Source organism: Scyliorhinus torazame, chromosome 12, assembly GCF_047496885.1.
Source record: "Scyliorhinus torazame isolate Kashiwa2021f chromosome 12, sScyTor2.1, whole genome shotgun sequence".
NCBI lineage: Eukaryota > Metazoa > Chordata > Chondrichthyes > Carcharhiniformes > Scyliorhinidae > Scyliorhinus > Scyliorhinus torazame.
Window position 1 is genome coordinate 62,693,047 of NC_092718.1, and position 16,291 is coordinate 62,709,337.

Sequence of the window (16,291 nt, forward strand, 5' to 3'; positions counted from 1 at the left end):
AAAATTTAGCACTTCACATTTCTCTGAATTAAACTTTTTTGCCATGTGTTTGCCCATTTCACACACCTATGCCTTCTTGAAGTCTCCTCAATGTTTACTATATCATCTGCAAATTATGTCTACCGAGGCAAGTCCAGGTCATACATGAAGAAGAGTAGCGATCCCAATACGGAGCCCTGAGGAACACCACTCACATTTTCCTCAAGTCTAAAACGTCATTCATTTCTACTTTGCTTTTTTCATCCCTTAACCAATTTTGTTTCCATGCTGCCATGGCCCTTTAATCCCATGAGCTTCAATTTTGCTGACAAGTTTTTAAAAATAAAATATGTTTATTCAAAAATTTTCAACAAAAATTTTCAGCCATTTAAACCCCCCCCCCCCCCCCCCCGGTAACAAAAAAGAAAAGATAAGTAACAGAAAACATAAACATATCAATCCAACATAATACAGAACTTGTACAGTGGGTAACTCCCGCTCATATTGACTTTCTCATATGTTTATGTTTTTCCTTTTTCAAGTGCCCCTAGGAAAACCCCCTTCCCCGCCCACCCATATACCCCCCCCCCACCCCCGAAAGAGACCCCCCCCCCCTCCCTCCCTGGGTTGCTGCTGCTGCTGACCGACCTCCATCTAACGCTCCGCGAGATAGTCTAGGAACGGTTGCCACTGCCTGAAGAACCCCTGCGTAGACCCTCTCAATGCAAACTTTATCCTCTCCAGCTTGATGAACCCTGCCATGTCATTTATCCAGGCTTCCACACTGGGGGGGGCTTCGCGTCTTTCCATAATAGCAAGATCCTCCGCCGGGCTACCAGGGATGCAAAGGCCAGGATACCGGCCTCTTTCGCCTCCTGCACTCCCGGCTCGTCTGCCACCTCAAATAGTGCCAGCCCCCAACTTGGCTTGACCTGGACTTTCACCACCTTAGATATAGTCCTCGCGACACCCCTCCAAAACCCATCCAGTGCCGGGCACGACCAGAACATATGGGCGTGATTCGCCGGGCTTCCTAAGCGCCTCCCACATCTGTCCTCCACCCCAAAGAACCTACTCAGCCTCGCCCCTGTCATATGCGCTCGGTGAATAACCTTAAACTGTATCAGGCTAAGCCTGGCACACGAGGAAGAGGAATTAACCCTACTCAGGGCATCAGCCCACAGACCCTCTTCAACCTCCTCCCCCTACTCCTCCTCCCATTTGCCCTTCAGCTCCTCTACCAAAGCCTCCTCCTCTTCTTTCATCTCCTGATATATCGCCAAAACCTTGCCCTCTCCGACCCATACACCCTAAATCACCCTGTCCTGAATCCCCTGTGCCGGGAGCAACGGGAATTCCCTCACCTGCCGCCTCACAAACGCCCTCACCTGCATGTACCTGAACGCATTTCCCAGGGGTATCCCAAACTTCTCCTCCAGCGCCCCTAGGCTCGCAAACGTCCCATCTATAAACAGGTCCCCCATCCTCCTGATCCCTGCCCGATGCCAGTTCTGAAACCCCCCGTCCATCCTTCCTGGGACAAACCGATGGTTATCTCTGATCGGGGACCACACCGAGGCTCCCATCGCGCTCCTGTGTCGTCTCCACTGCCCCCAGATCTTTAGCGTTGCCGCCACCACCGGACACGTGGTGTACCTTGTCGGCGAGAGCGACAGCGGTGCCGTCACCAGCGCCCTCAGGCTCGTTCCTTTGCAGGATGCCATCTCCAACCTCTTCCATGCCGGCCCCTCTCCCTCCATCACCCACTTACGGATCATCGCCACGTTGGCTGCCCAATAGTAACCACCCAGATTCGGCAACGCCAGCCCTCCTCTGTCCCTACTACGCTCCAGAAGCCCCCTCCTTACCCTCGGGGTCTTGTTTGCCCACACAAAGTCCATGATGCTCCTGCCTACCCTCTTAAAAAAGGCCTTGGTGATCATAATAGGAAGGCACTGGAACACAAAAAGAAACCTCGGGAGGACCATCATTTTAATCGACTGTACCCTGCCCGCTAGCGAGAGTGGCAACATATCCCATCGTTTGAAGTCCTCCTCCATCTGCTCCACCAGCCGCATCAAATTAAGTTTGTGCAGGGCCCCCCAACTCCTAGCTACCTGGATCCCCAAGTACCAAAAGCTCCTTTCCGCCCTCCTCAACGGTAGGTCTTCTATCCCTCTTCCCTGGTCCCCTGGATGCACCACGAAGAGCTCACTTTTCCCGACATTGAGCTTATAGCCCGAGAAGTCCCCAAACTCCCTTAGGATCTGCATGACCTCCACCATCCCCTCCACTGGATCTGCCACATACAGCAACAGGTCGTCCGCATACAGCGACACCCGATGCTCCTCTCCCCCTCGGTCCACCCCCCTCCATTTCCTGGACTCCCTTAATGCCATGGCCAAAGGCTCAATTGCTAATGCAAACAACAGGGGGCACCCCTGCCTCGTCCCTCGATACAGCTGAAAATATTCCAACCTCTGCCGATTCGTAACCACATCGCCACCGGGGTTCTATATAGGAGCTTAACCCAACTGATAAACCCCTCCCCAAACCCAAACCTCCGCAACACTTCCCAGAGATACTCCCACTCCACTCGGTCAAAGGCCTTCTCCGCGTCCATAGCTGCCACTATCTCCACCTCTCCCTCTACCGATGGCATCATAATCACATTTAGGAGCCTCCGCACATTGGTGTTTAGCTGCCTGCCCTTTACAAATCCCGTCTGGTCCTCGTGAATCACCCCCGGGACCCAGTCCGCAATCCTCGTAGCCCGCACTTTTGCCAGCAACTTAGCGTCCACATTAAGGAGCGAAATCGGCCTATATGACCCACATTGCAGTGGGTCCTTGTCCCGCTTCAGGATCAAAGAAATCATCGCCCCGGACATTGTCGGGGGCAGGGTCCCCCCTCCCTTGCCTCATTGAAAGTCCTCACCAGCAACGGGGCTAACAGGTCCGCATACTTCCTGTAAAACTCAACTGGGAACCCATCTGGTCCCCGGGCCTTCCCCGCCTGCATGCTCCTCAGTCCTTTAATCAGCTCCTCCAACCCAATTGGCGCCCCCAAACCAGCCACCTCCTGCTCCTCCACCCTCGGGAACCTCAGTTGATCCAGAAATCGTCGCATCCCCTCTTCCCCCGCTGGGGGCTGAGATCTGTACAGCTCCTCATAAAAGGCCTCATTTACTTTAACCGCACTCCGCACCGTAGTTCCCCTGCCATCCTTGACTCACCTATCTCCCTCGCTACCATCCTCTGACGGAGCTGATGTGCCAGCATCCGGCTCGCCTTCTCCCCATACTCGTACATCACCCCCTGTGCTTTCCTCCACTGTGCCTCTGCCTTCCCTGTGGTCAACAGGTCGAATTCCGTCTGGAGACTTCGCCTCTCCCTAAGTAGTCCCTCTTCAGGGGCCTCTGCATATCTCCTGTCCACCCTTAAGATCTCCCCCACCAACCTCTCCCTTTCCTTGCCCTCTCTCTTCTCCCTGTGAGCCCTGATGGAGATTAACTCTCCCCTGACCACCGCCTTCAGCGCCTCCCATACTATCCCCACATGCACCTCCCCGTTGTCGTTGGCCTCCAAATACCTTTCAATGCACCCCCTTACCCTCCCGCACACCTCCTCATCTGCCAGTAATCCCACATCCAAACGCCTCAGCGGGCGTTGGTCCCTCTCCTCTCCCAACTCCAGTTCCAGCCAGTGCGGGGCGTGGTCTGAGATGGCTATGGCCGAATTCTCCGTTCCCTCCACTTTCGGGATCAGAGCCCTGCTCAGAACAAAAAAATCTATCCGGGAGTAGGCTTTGTGTACGTGGGAAAAAAAATAAAATTCCCTGGCCAGGGGCCTCGCAAATCTCCACGGATCCACTCCCCCCATCTGGTCCATAAACCCCCTAAGCACCTTGGCCGTAGCCGGCCTCTTCCCCGTCCTAGATCTGGAACGATCTAATGCTGGGTCCAACACCATGTTGAAATCCCCCCCCCCATTATCAAGCTTCCTACCCCCAGGTCCGGAATGCGCCCCAACATACGCTTCATAAATCCAGCATCGTCCCAGTTCGGGGCGTATACGTTTACCAATACCACCCACGGCCCCTGCAGCCTACCGCTCACTATCATGTACCGACCTCCATTGTCCACTACTATATTCTTGGCCTCAAACGACACCCGCTTCCCCACCAGTATTTCCACCCCTCTATTCTTCGCATCCAGCCCAGAATGGAATACCTGTCCTACCCATCCCTTTCTTAACCTGACCTGGTCTGCCACCTTCAAATGTGTCTCCTGAAGCACGACCACGTCTGCCTTCAGTCCCTTTAAGTGCGCGAACACTCGGGCCCTCTTAACCGGCCCATTCAGGCCCCTCACATTCCACGTTATCAGCCGGATTGGGGGGCTTCCCCCCCCGCCGACTAGCCATCTCATTTTCTAGGCCAGTCCCGCACCCTCCAGTCCCCCAGATGGGGGACCCCCGCCCCGACCACCTCTTCTGTTTTCAGTTCCCCCTCGGCCAATGCAGCAGCAACCCTATTTCCCCCTCCCCTCTCCCCCTCCTTCCCCCTCCCCCCCCGCTAGATCCATATCTAGCTCTTTTGCTCCCCCCATAACACTCACGTAAGTCAGCTGACACCTGCTGACCCCGGATTCCCCCGCCTTCCCGTTGACCCCCCCCCCCCCCCACCCCCCGTTTGGAAATCCCCCCTCCTCCTTCTCCCCAGCAATCGGTGTGCGCTCCTCCATCCCCCCCCCTCCGTCCATCCCTGACGCGGGAAAAAGCCCGCGCTTTCCTGAGCCAGCCCCGCCCCCTCTGGCGCAGCTCCTGTTGCGGACTTATCCCAATTCCCCCATCCCCGGGCCTCCCCTCCCTACAGCACCGGCGCCCACATTCCCTCACAGTCTCCCCATCAGATCTCTTGCCCCATCCCCATCCATCGCCCAACCCGTGGAACATTCCTTACGCATAGTTAAAACCCTGTATACAACCGACATCCCCCCCACAACCACAGACCCTTAGTTTGAGTCCAACTTTTCAGTTTGTATAAAGGTCCAAGCCTCTTCAGGCGTTTCAAAGTAGTGGTGTCGATCCTGAAATGTGACCCACAATCGGGCTGGCTGCAGCATTCCGAATCTAACCCCCTTCCTATGCAGCACCGCCTTGGCCCGATTAAAACCAGCTCTCTTCTTTGCCACCTCCGTACTCAAGTCCTGATAGATTCGGATCACCGCATTCTCCCACCTGCTGCTCCGCTCTTTCTTGGTCCATCTCAGGACACACTCTCTGTCCACGAAACGATAAAACCTCACTACTACCGCCCTTGGCGGCTCGTTGGCCTTGGGTCAGGACCCGATGAGCCCCATCTAGCTCCAGGGGACTTGGAGAGGCCTCCGCACCCATCAGCGAATGGAGCATCGTGCTCACATATGCCCCGGCATCGGCCCCCTCCACCCCTTCAGGGAGACCCAGAATCCGAAGATTCTTCCTCCTCGACCTGTTCTCCAGGTCCTCGAATCTTTCGGCCCACCTCTTGTGCAGCGCCTCGTGCACCTCCATCTTCACCACCAGGCCCAAGATCACATCCTCGTTCTCGGCGGCTTTTTCCCGCACCTCCCGGATCTCTACCCCTTGGGCCTTCTGGGTCTCCTTTAGCCCCTAGATCGCCATCAGCAGTGGCGCCAGCACCTCTTTTTTAAGCTCCTCCACGCAGCGCCTGAGAAACTCCTGCTGCTCCGGCCCCCATGCTGCTCGATCTCCGCCCTCCGCCATCTTGTTTTTTCTCCCTCGCTTCTTTCGCTGCTCCAAAACCGCTTTTTTGACCGCTCCACTTCTGGTCCACTCCATATACTATGGAAGGAGGACCTTGCTCTCACCTTCCCACACGGGAAGTCGTCAAAGTATTTCCGTTGGGGCTCCTCTGGAGAGCCCAAAAGTCCGTTCTAGCGGGAGCCGCCAAAATGTGCAGCTTAGCTCCGCATCGCCGTAACCGGAAGTCAATTTTGCTGACAAGTTAATTATGTGGTTCTGTGTTAAACAGCTTTTGAAAGTCCATAAGCACATTAACCTGCACGACCCTCAGCAACCCTCTCCGTTATTTATTCAAAGAACTCAAGTAAATCAGTCAAACAGAATTTACCTTCACAATCTATATTGACTTCCATTAATTAGTCCATAATTTGCCAAAAGTCAATTAATTTTGTTCCCCGTTACGGTCTTTAAAATCTACCCCAACGGTTGTGTTCGCTGACTGGATTCTTCAGTTACTGGGTTTATCCCTCTCCCTGCCACTTACTCAATACTGTGGATAACTATCCTACACAAATGTGGCCTCACTTCAAAAATACTTCACTGCTTGTAAAGTGCTTTGGAATGCCTTGAACTCATGAAACATGTTATATAAAAGTAAATAATCGGGTCTTTAACTTTGAGCGTCTCCTCTTTATAAAGCCACTGTTCATTTGAAGATGATTCCACGATAATTCTGCAGCTGAAGACTCACAGAACTGAACTTGTTTCTATTACAGATAATCCTGAGATTATTTCAAAGTGAGTCAGGTTAAAACCTTCTGCTAAGAACGTATCGATTTAAGCAACACAAATAATGACATAATAATAGTAACAAATCATCGATTTACAATCCACAGTGATGATTCGTATATTTTTTTTAGTAACTTACTTCTGGACTCAATTTTTATTTCTAATCTATGTGAATGTACATGCACGTGCTTCATTATTTTTTTCGTGTTTAATAACTAATGATTTCACTCTTTCTTTAACTCAAGAGAGCCTGGTTAAATTGGCTCCTTTTAAAACACAAAATATTGGGACTGGGAAATGGTGTCCACAAGGAAAAGGATCCTTTTTAGATTAATCTTGTTGTGACTAACCGAGAGAGTTGAATAAAGAAATGGAGTCATTTCATCCCACCTCACCCGGGGACATAACTATTTGGGGGTTTCCCACCGCGAATTTAACAAATTATGGATCTCATCCAAGGTAACAAATTTGGGGAACTCTGTCTGGGGACCAGACACAGGTCATGTTGAGAACGTGGTTAAAAAGGCGTACAGGAGTCCTGGATTTTATAAATAGAGACATGGAGTACAAAAGCAAGGAAGTTATGATGAAACTTTACAAAATACTTGTTCAACCTCAATGCCAGCATTGTGCCCAACAGAAGTGCTCTGTCCAATTCTGGACACCACACTTTAAGAAGGATGTGAAAGCTTTCGTGATGGCACAGAGAATATTTACAAGAAAGGATCCAGGAGTAAAAAGCTTCAGCTACATGGAGAGATGGAGAATCTAAGGTCGATCGCCTTCGAGGGGAGAAGTTGAGAGGAGACTTGATAGAAGTGTTCAAAGTCATGAGGGGTCAAGCAGTAGGTAGAGAGAAAATGTTCCTATTGTTGAAACCAGCGGACGCGAATTGAAGATATTGGCAAAACAACCAATGGGGACATGAGGAAAAGTCTGTGGTTAGGATCTGGAAAGCACTACTTGAGAGTGTGATGGAGCCAGTGTCAACTGTGACTTTCAAAAGGGAATTGGACAAACGCAAAGAGAGATAGTTTGCAGCACTTCAGGGAAAGGGGGCGAGCTAAATTGCTCTTGCAGAAAGCCGGCACTGACATAATGGGCAAATGGCCTGCCTGATTGTTGTAACCATTCTCTGACCACCGCTTTCCGAGGCTCTCTGGCTGGAGAAGGGATGCTGGAGTACTGCTAACATTTCACCACCATTTAAAGAAAGAGGAATGGCTAGCCTGACCAAATACAGCCTAATCTATGTGGTGGACAAATTGTTCGAAAAAATTCTGAGACAGTATAAATCATTATTTAGAGGGTCATGGATTAATCATGGACAGTCAGCATTAATTTGTCAAGGGAAGATGGCTAACTTGACTGAATTATTCTGAGACGGTAATAAACACGTTTTATGTAGACTACCTGGATTTTAACAAGAAATTTGGCAAGAACCCTCATAGTCAGAAAATTAAAAGTTCATGAGTTCCAAGAAAAAGTGGCATGTTGGAACCAAAGGGTTACGGTGTTTATGTGACCAGAAAGTTCTTTCCAGTGAGGTCCTGCAGGACTTAACACTCGATCCCTTGCTGTTTATGGTATAGATCATTGATTACATGTAGTGGGCATGATGAAGAAGTTTTCAGATGTTATGAAAATGGTCACATGGTTGATAGTGACCAGGAAGACTTATCTGAGATGTATAAGATCATGAGGGGCTTGGATAGTGTGGATAGAAAGTACTTATTTCAATAGCAAGGGGGCAGAGATTTGAAGCAATTGGCAGAATTATTAGAGGAGAGTTAAGAAGCATTTTATTTTCCCAGAGGGGGGATATGGATCTCACTACCTAAAAAAGGAGGTAGAAGCAGGAACCCCCATTACATTTAAAAACAAACTTGGGTCTGCAGTTGATGTGCTGTAACCGGCAGAGCTATGGAACAACAGCTGGAAGATGGAATAGATCTTGAATAGATCTTCTTTGGCCGGCACAGATACAACAAGCTCAATGCCCCCTTTTTGTACAGGAGATCTTTCTGTTAATATGATCCAACCAGACTGAGTGCTGTTCTCTTCCTTGTGAAAGACCTTTATGAATGAATGTTCAGCTGAAGGCCTCCCCTGATCAACAACTCTTGCACCCACACGCTCCAAATTTTCTTTCCATGGTCAGGAAAAATCTGGGGCATTAATACAGGGTCAGACAGGGAAACATTTAGGAGGAACTGCTCTGATGAGCTTCCTCCACACAGTATCTTAATGGGAAACACCAGGGCCAGGATATTACACTCCTCCAAGGGTTCTCAGGAGTGGAGAAGTGGGTGAGTGTAAAATAGCATGGGTCTGCCCTGATGCAGACATGATCGTACAGTGGGGCAGACAGGTCCTTGGACGGAAGCACGCCATTGTAGACAAAGTTCAAATGTCAACCATTCTCAGTCATTCCATTTATTAGATTCACTTTTTTATTTCATCCATTTCCAAACATTTAGTGCTATGGATTTATAGTCACACATCGCATGTCAGCTAAACACAGAACTGGTATGGCAGTTGTCTGAAGGCAATGCAGTTCTAATACTTATCTACTAACTTTCAAGCAGTTTTTATGATCTCTGGCATGCCAATTTTTCATTATGAGACAAAACGCTTACCAGTCATGGAACTTTCTGATGTGGAAAGCTGCTCTCTCAGTTTCTCCACATCATCTGGATGAACCTGCTCATACAAGGTACTTCCAAACCATTCAGCCTGTGGATGGTTTAAAACAGGTGTAACAGAATCCGAAACATAGATGATTCTTCCAGTTTCAGCTCCAGCTACAAAAAGGAATCCATCTGCTGCCTCCAAAATCAGGTGCTTCAACTCCTTGGGAGATAACGGAAAATACAACGGTCAAAATGCAGGAACGCAGAACATTTCACGATTCCTCATTGATTGCATAACGCAGACATTTCTGTTATGATCCACCAAAAAAAACATTCCCCTCATCTGAAGATTAAATTGATTCCTGGAATGAGGGGTTGCCCTATGAGTAAAGATAGAGTAGAATCGACCTGTATTCTCCAGAGTTTAGAGAAATGAGAGGTTATCTCTTTCAAATGTGTACATTTGGTTGAGCGCTTGCAGGATAGATGTTGAGTGAGTGTTTCCCGTCTGGAGAGTTCAGAGATAACCATAGAATTGTTACAGCACAGAAGACGGCCACCAGCACATCATGTCCGTGTTGGCTCTCCTAAAAAGCAATTCACTGACTATAATTCCACTGCCCTTTTTTCTTATCCCTGTACAATCCTCCCTTTCAGATATTTAGAAAATGTAGAAACATTTGCGTCACACAAAAAGACCACTCTGTTTATTGTGACTGTGCGAGCAGAAAAATGAGCCATCCAGCACTTGGTCTGTTGCTCTGGAGGTACAGTACTTCAGGTACATATCCAGTAGTCTTTCAAAAGAATTGAGGGTCTGAAATTCCTGCAATTTAAACACATCCTACCATGCTCAACCTCATAAGTCCCCACCCCCTGCTCAGCTGAAGGCCTCCCCTGCTCAACTTCTTGTAACCACACGCTCCAAATTTTCTCTCTATGGTCAGGAAAAATCTGGGGCATTAATACGGGGTCAGACAGGAAAAAGTTTAGGAAGCACAGCTCTAAGGAGCTTCCTCTACACAGTATCTTAATGGGAATCACCAGGGCCAGAATGTTACATCCTCCGGCGGGTTCTCAGACGTGGAGGAGTGGGAGAGTGTAAAATACCATCGACCTGCCCCGATGCAGCCATGATCGTACAGTGGGGCAGACAGGTCCTTGGAAAGAAGCCCACCATTGCCCATATTAAGGCCCTTAAGTGACTACTGAAAGGCATTTTTCCACCCAGCCTCAATTTTTAGATTGGTGGGCAGCCGATGATTGAGGATCGGAAACTGGTCTGCGGGGGTGGCACTGCACTGTAGAGCCTCTTCCGGCCACTACAGCATTATTCCTGGAAGGGTTGGAAAGCTGTCAAGGTGGGGCTTCCTTCCAAATGCAGACAGAGCTCCTGCCTACTGCCAGAGCTCAGTTGAGTGCAATCCCCACTGACTATCAGGATAACGGGCGTCGAGCGCTCGCCACCCTGAAAATTCAGGCCCAGGTCACAATGTTCTAGAAAACATTGAGTTACAAAGAGATATTCTTTCTTTTCAAACAATTTGTTATGTCAATATATTAGAATTTTCTCTAAATGAATTAATGAGAAGTCTTTGTAAAATCAGAGATAAGGAAGGAAACAGAATGCAGCTGTCTCATTAATCATACTTTAATTTTGCCAACAAGTCTATCATGTAATACTTTGTTAAATGCCTATTTTGTCCATATACACAACTTGATCGAGTAAGTCAAATTTTATTTGTCTTTAAGAATCAGTACTGGCTTTCAAATGCCAATTAAATCTGTCCCAGATTGTATCCACTAGAGTAAGAGGTGACTTGATTGAAATCTTTAAGATCCTGAGGGGTATTAACAGGGTGGATGTGGAGAGACCATTTCCTCTTGTCAGAGAATCTAGAACTAGGGGTCACTGTTTAAGTCAGGTGTCGCTCATTTAAGGTGGCGATGAGATTTTTTTTTCTCTGAAGGTCATGAGTCTCTGGAACTCTCTTCTTCAAATGGCAGTGAATATTTTTAAGGCAGAGTTAGATAGATTCTTGATTAACAACGGGGTGAAAGATTATTGGAGGTCAGCAAGAATTTGGGGTTGAGGTTCTAATCAGATCAGCTATGGTCTCATTGGATGGCGGAGCAGGCGCGAGGGATCGAATGGCCTACTCCTGCTCCTAAGCTGTATGTTTGTTTGCATGTTTGTAAACATCACATTTGTCATAAGTTTCCTTTTTCTGTCTCATTGAATCTCCATATGGTTTTGAATGCTCTTCCCTTTTCTGTCATGAAAACATCTATCCTAGACCTAAACTATCGCATCTTTAAAGGTCATGATGTGGAGATGCCGGCGTTAGACTGGGGTGAGCACAGTCAGAAGTCTTACAACACCAGGTTAAAGTCCAACAGGTTTGTTTTGAATCACTAGCTTTCGGATCACTGCTCCGTCCTCAGGTGAATGGAGAGGTAGGTTCCAGAAACATTTATATAGACAAAGTCAAAGATGCAAGACGATACTTTGGATGTGAGAATTAGCAGGTAATGAAGTCTTTAAAGAGGCGGAGAGAGGCGTAACCCCAGGTTAAAGAGGTGTGAATTGTCTCAAGCCAGGACAGTTGGTAGGATTTCGCAAGCCCAGGCCAGATGATGGGGGGTTGAATGTAATGCGACATGAATCCAAGATTCCGGTTGAGGCTGTACTCATGTGCGGAACTTGGCTATAAGTTTCTGCTCTGCGATTCTGCGTTGTCGCGCATCCTGAAGGCCGCCTTGGAGAACGCTTACCCGAAGATCAGAGGCTGAATGCCCTCGACTGCTGAAGTGTTCCCTGATTGGAAGGGAACATTTCTGCCTGGCGATTGTAGCGCGATGTCCCTTCATCCATTGTCGCAGCGTCTGCATGTCTCGCCAATGTACCAAGCTTCAGAACATCCTTTCCTGCAGCGTATGAGATAGACAACGTTGGCCGAGTCGCACGAGTATGTACCGCGTACCTGGTGGCTGGTGTTCTCACGTGTAATGGTGGTATCCATGTCGATGATCTGGCACGTCTTGCAGAGATTGCCATGGCAGGGTTGTGTGGTCTTGTGGTCACTGTTCTGAAGGCTGGGTAGTTTGCTGCAAACAATGGTTTGTTTGAGGTTGCGCGGTTGTTTGAATGCAATAGTGGGGGTGTGGGGATGACCTTGGCAAGATGTTAGTCTTCATCGATGACGTGTTGAAGGCTGCAAAGAAGATGTCGTAGTTTCTCCGCTCCGGGGAAGTACTGGACGACGAAGGGTACTCTGTCGGTTGTGTCCCATGTTTGTCTTCTGAGGAGTTTGGTGTGATTTTTTGCTGTGGTGTGTTGCAACTGTCGATCGATGAGTCGAGCGCCATATCCCTTTCGTACGAGGGCATCTTTCAGCGTCTGTAGATGCCTGTTACTCTCCTCCTTGTCTGAGCAGATCCTGTGTATATGGAAGGCTTGTCCATAGGGGATGGCTTCTTTAATGTGTTTAAGGTGGAAGCTGGAGAAGTGGAGCATCGTGAGATTATCCGTGGGCTTGTGGTAAAGCAAAGTGCTGAGGTGACCATCCTTGATGGAGATGAGTGTATCCAAGAATGCAACCGATTTTGGAGAGTAGTCCATGGTGAGTCTGATGATGGGATGGAACTTATTGATGTAATTGTGTCGTCATTTCAGTGATTCTTCGCCGTGGGTCCAAAGGAAAAAAATGTCATCGATGTATCTGGTGTATAATGTCAGTTGAAGGTCCTGTGCGGTGAGGAGGTCTTGTTCAAACTTGTGCATGAAGACTTTAAAGGTGGCACAGCATTCAATTACTGCTTTGCTTTCAATCTAACTGGACCAGATTTTCAACTTATCAGCACTTGCTCAATAGCAATTAGGAATGGGGAACAAATGCTGGCTATGACAGCGACACCCACTTTATGGAAGAATTAAAAAAACCTTGGTGACCACTTCTCGGAACATGCATTCCAGGAAATTCTCAGCCCCCCGCATATTCTGCAGCGACTCCAACTGCTCAAACTCAGAAACCCAGAGAAAGCACCAGAATAAAGATTGTCACTCAACTCAATTACTATGAATAAAATCAGTGAAGCACTTGCATTCACAACAATGACCATCCTTCAAAAGTAATTCATTGGTTACGAAACGCATCTTGCAAGTTCATTCTTTCAATTTCCTGAAATAAATTCTCCAGGATCAGCATATTCAGACAAATAAAATAAAAATTCTACAAATGCTGGAAATCTGAAATAAAAACAGAAAATGCTGGAAATACTCAGTAAATCTAGCAGCATCTGGAGAGAGAGAAATACACTTAACTTTTCAAATCAAAGACCTTTTATCTAAAGAAACACTAAATTGTTAGTTCAGCCTCAGCAGGGGTATTGTGTCCAATTCTGTGCACCACACACAAGGAGCGGAAAGACTTGGAGTGAGTTCAGAAATGATTTACTGAGATGGTTTTGGGCATAAAGATTATAATAATGTGGTTAGACTGCAGGAGCTAGAGTATTTGTCTACTTTGGAGTATGTGGGTTGCAGTGGAATGCTTAAGTTGGAGTTTGGTGAATGAGTGAGTCCAGTGAAGGACGGAGGTGACCTGTTCATTTTCTACCTTTTTTCAGCTTCCAGTAACTCGCTCTTACTTTGCTACAGGGGAAGAAGCTGACTGGTGAGAAACTGGTAAATTATTCTATTTGTTCTAATTTTAATAAATAGTTTTAAAAGTTTTGGTATGGGAGGTCAGGTTGGCAGAGTGGAACATGCATCATGCGGGGTATGGGGAGTGAAGGATGTACCATGTGTTCCAGATAGACACAACTGAAGGGAGTGCAGAAGCTTGACCTCCAGGTTTCGGAATTTAAGCGGCTGTTGGCATCATCGTTCTCATCCATTAGGCAGAGAACCACATGGATAGCAAATTGAGGGAAGTGGTCACACTGCAGGTTAAGAGCATGCAGGCAGAGAGCGAATGGGTGGCTGCCAGGCAATCTAAGAGATTCAGGCAGGTAGTGTACGAGTACCCTGAATCTACCTTTATTGCTAATCCGTTATCCATGGTTATCATGGAGCGGCTGCAGGACGACATTCTAGGGGAGGATGAACATCCAGAGGTTGTGGTCCACATTGGTATCATCGCGTAGGTAGGAAGAGGGCTGAGGTCCTGAAAGCATATTTTAGGGAGTTAGAAAGGAAATTTAAAACTAGTGCCTCAAGAGAAATGAGCTCAAGATTTTCTGCCATTAGCAAGGAAGCAGATTCTATGCAGGCCATGATGACAGAAGAGGAAACTGTCACTAAAATGGTTTAAGATTGACAAGGAGGAGGCATTGGATGAACAATCGGTATTTAAAGCTGGTAAGACACCGGGACTAAATGAGATGCATCCAACGATATAGAAGGAAGTGAGAATGGAAATTGTAGGTGTACTAGCCATAATATTTCAGTCCTCCCGAGATTCAGGGAAGTGCCACAGGACTGGAGAATTGGAAACATTACACCCTTGTTCGAAGAAGGTTATACGGGTAAGCCCAGCAATTACAGACCAATCAATTTAACGTCGGTGTTGGAAACTTCTGGAAACAATTATCTGAGATAAAATCAATAATCACATGGAAAAATGTGGGTTGATTTGAGGAAAATAGTGTTTAACTAACTTGGTGGAGTTTTTGAATAGGTAACAGAAAGAGTTGGTGAGAGTGATGCTGTTGATGATGCTGTTTGACATGGACTGTCAAAAAGCATTTGATTCAGTGCAACAGCACAGACATTTCAGAAAAGTTATGGCTCATGGAATAAAAGGGACAGTCGGAGTGTGGACACAGAATTGGCTCAGTAACAGTGAGCAACGGCTAATGGTGTAAGAGGCGCGCAGTCAGCAAAAGGAGACTTCGGCCTGGGCGAGGCAGAGACAAAGTGACTGCATTTGGGAATTTGGTGAATGGGGAAAAGAGATGCTTTCGGGAAGGTTTACTGTAAAAGTAAAGTGTGCTGAGTGGGGAGTTCGGTGTTGAGTGGGGAGTTCGATGTTGAGTAGGGAGTTCGGTGTTGAGTAGGGAGTTCAGTGAACGGCAAGGATGAGGTGCTTTTTGCTTTATTTCTTTTCAACCTCCAGTATTTGATTTCCACGTTGGTGCAGAAGGAGCAGGTAAATCAGTAACTGGAGTTATTAGAAACTGTAAGTTTTATCAGTATTGTAAGTACTGTATTGTTTTATCAGTTTTGTAAAAATAACTGACAGTGTCAAAACCTATCAGAAGGTGTAGGTTTTATTATTTATAAGTTAATTAGTAATTATTAATTAATTAACACATATTGGAGATTGCAGGTGATGTGCTGCGATTATAGGGTGTGGCAGCTTCTGGATACTGGTGTGGTCCAGGCCAAACACATCTGCAAGTAAGTGTTTGTGGATGAGACGAATGTGATATAAAATAGTCTTCGACTCCGAGTTATTGAGCTGGACGCCGTGCTACAGACCGTGCGGCTCATTAAGAAGTGGGATGGTTTGCTGGACACCCTATTTCAGAAGATAAAGGGCTGGATTCTCTGCCCCGCCGCGCCACATTCCTGTTTTAGCCCGCCGGCGGGATGCTCCGTTACGCCAGCTAGTCAATGGGGTTTCCCATTGTGGGCAGCCCCACGACGTCGGGAAACCCCCAGGCCGCCAGCAAAACAGAGCATCCCACCGGCGGAGAATCCAACCCTTGGTCTTCTGATTTGGTCAGTGGTCAGGGACAGGAAAGTGTGAATGGAAGTGAGGCAATTAAGGGTTCCAGCGGGAAGGAGTACAGGACCTCAGCCCTTGCAATTGTCCAACAGCTTTGAGGTATTTCCAGCTTGTTTGGATGAGAATGGGGATTGCAGGATGGAAGAGCTAACATGCATGGCACCATGGTACAGGAAGCTATTCAAGAGGGTGAGGGGGGGGGGGGGGGGGGGGGGGGGAGTTGCAAGGAATGTAGTGGTAAGAGGGGACAGTATAGTCAGAGGGATTGACACCATTCTCTGCAGAAAAAAGCATGGGTCCAGGTAACTGCGTTGCCTGCATGGTGCCAAGGTTCAGGACATCTGCTCGGGGCTGCAGAGGAACTTGCATTGAGAGGGAGATGACCTAGTCGTATTGGCCCATACAGGTA

At 47.8% G+C, this 16,291-nt stretch overlaps 1 protein-coding gene across 8 annotated transcripts in view; it reads right to left on the reverse strand.

Annotated features, from left to right (window-relative positions):
• Nucleotides 1-16,291, reverse strand: part of arnt2 (aryl-hydrocarbon receptor nuclear translocator 2) — a 503,807-nt gene that overhangs the window by 410,496 nt on the left and 77,020 nt on the right. For all 8 annotated transcript variants that reach the window (XM_072468767.1, XM_072468766.1, XM_072468765.1 and 5 more), the window contains one exon: nt 9,155-9,368. In XM_072468767.1, coding sequence (XP_072324868.1) covers nt 9,155-9,368 — 214 coding nt within the window. The remainder of the gene's footprint in view (nt 1-9,154; nt 9,369-16,291) is intronic.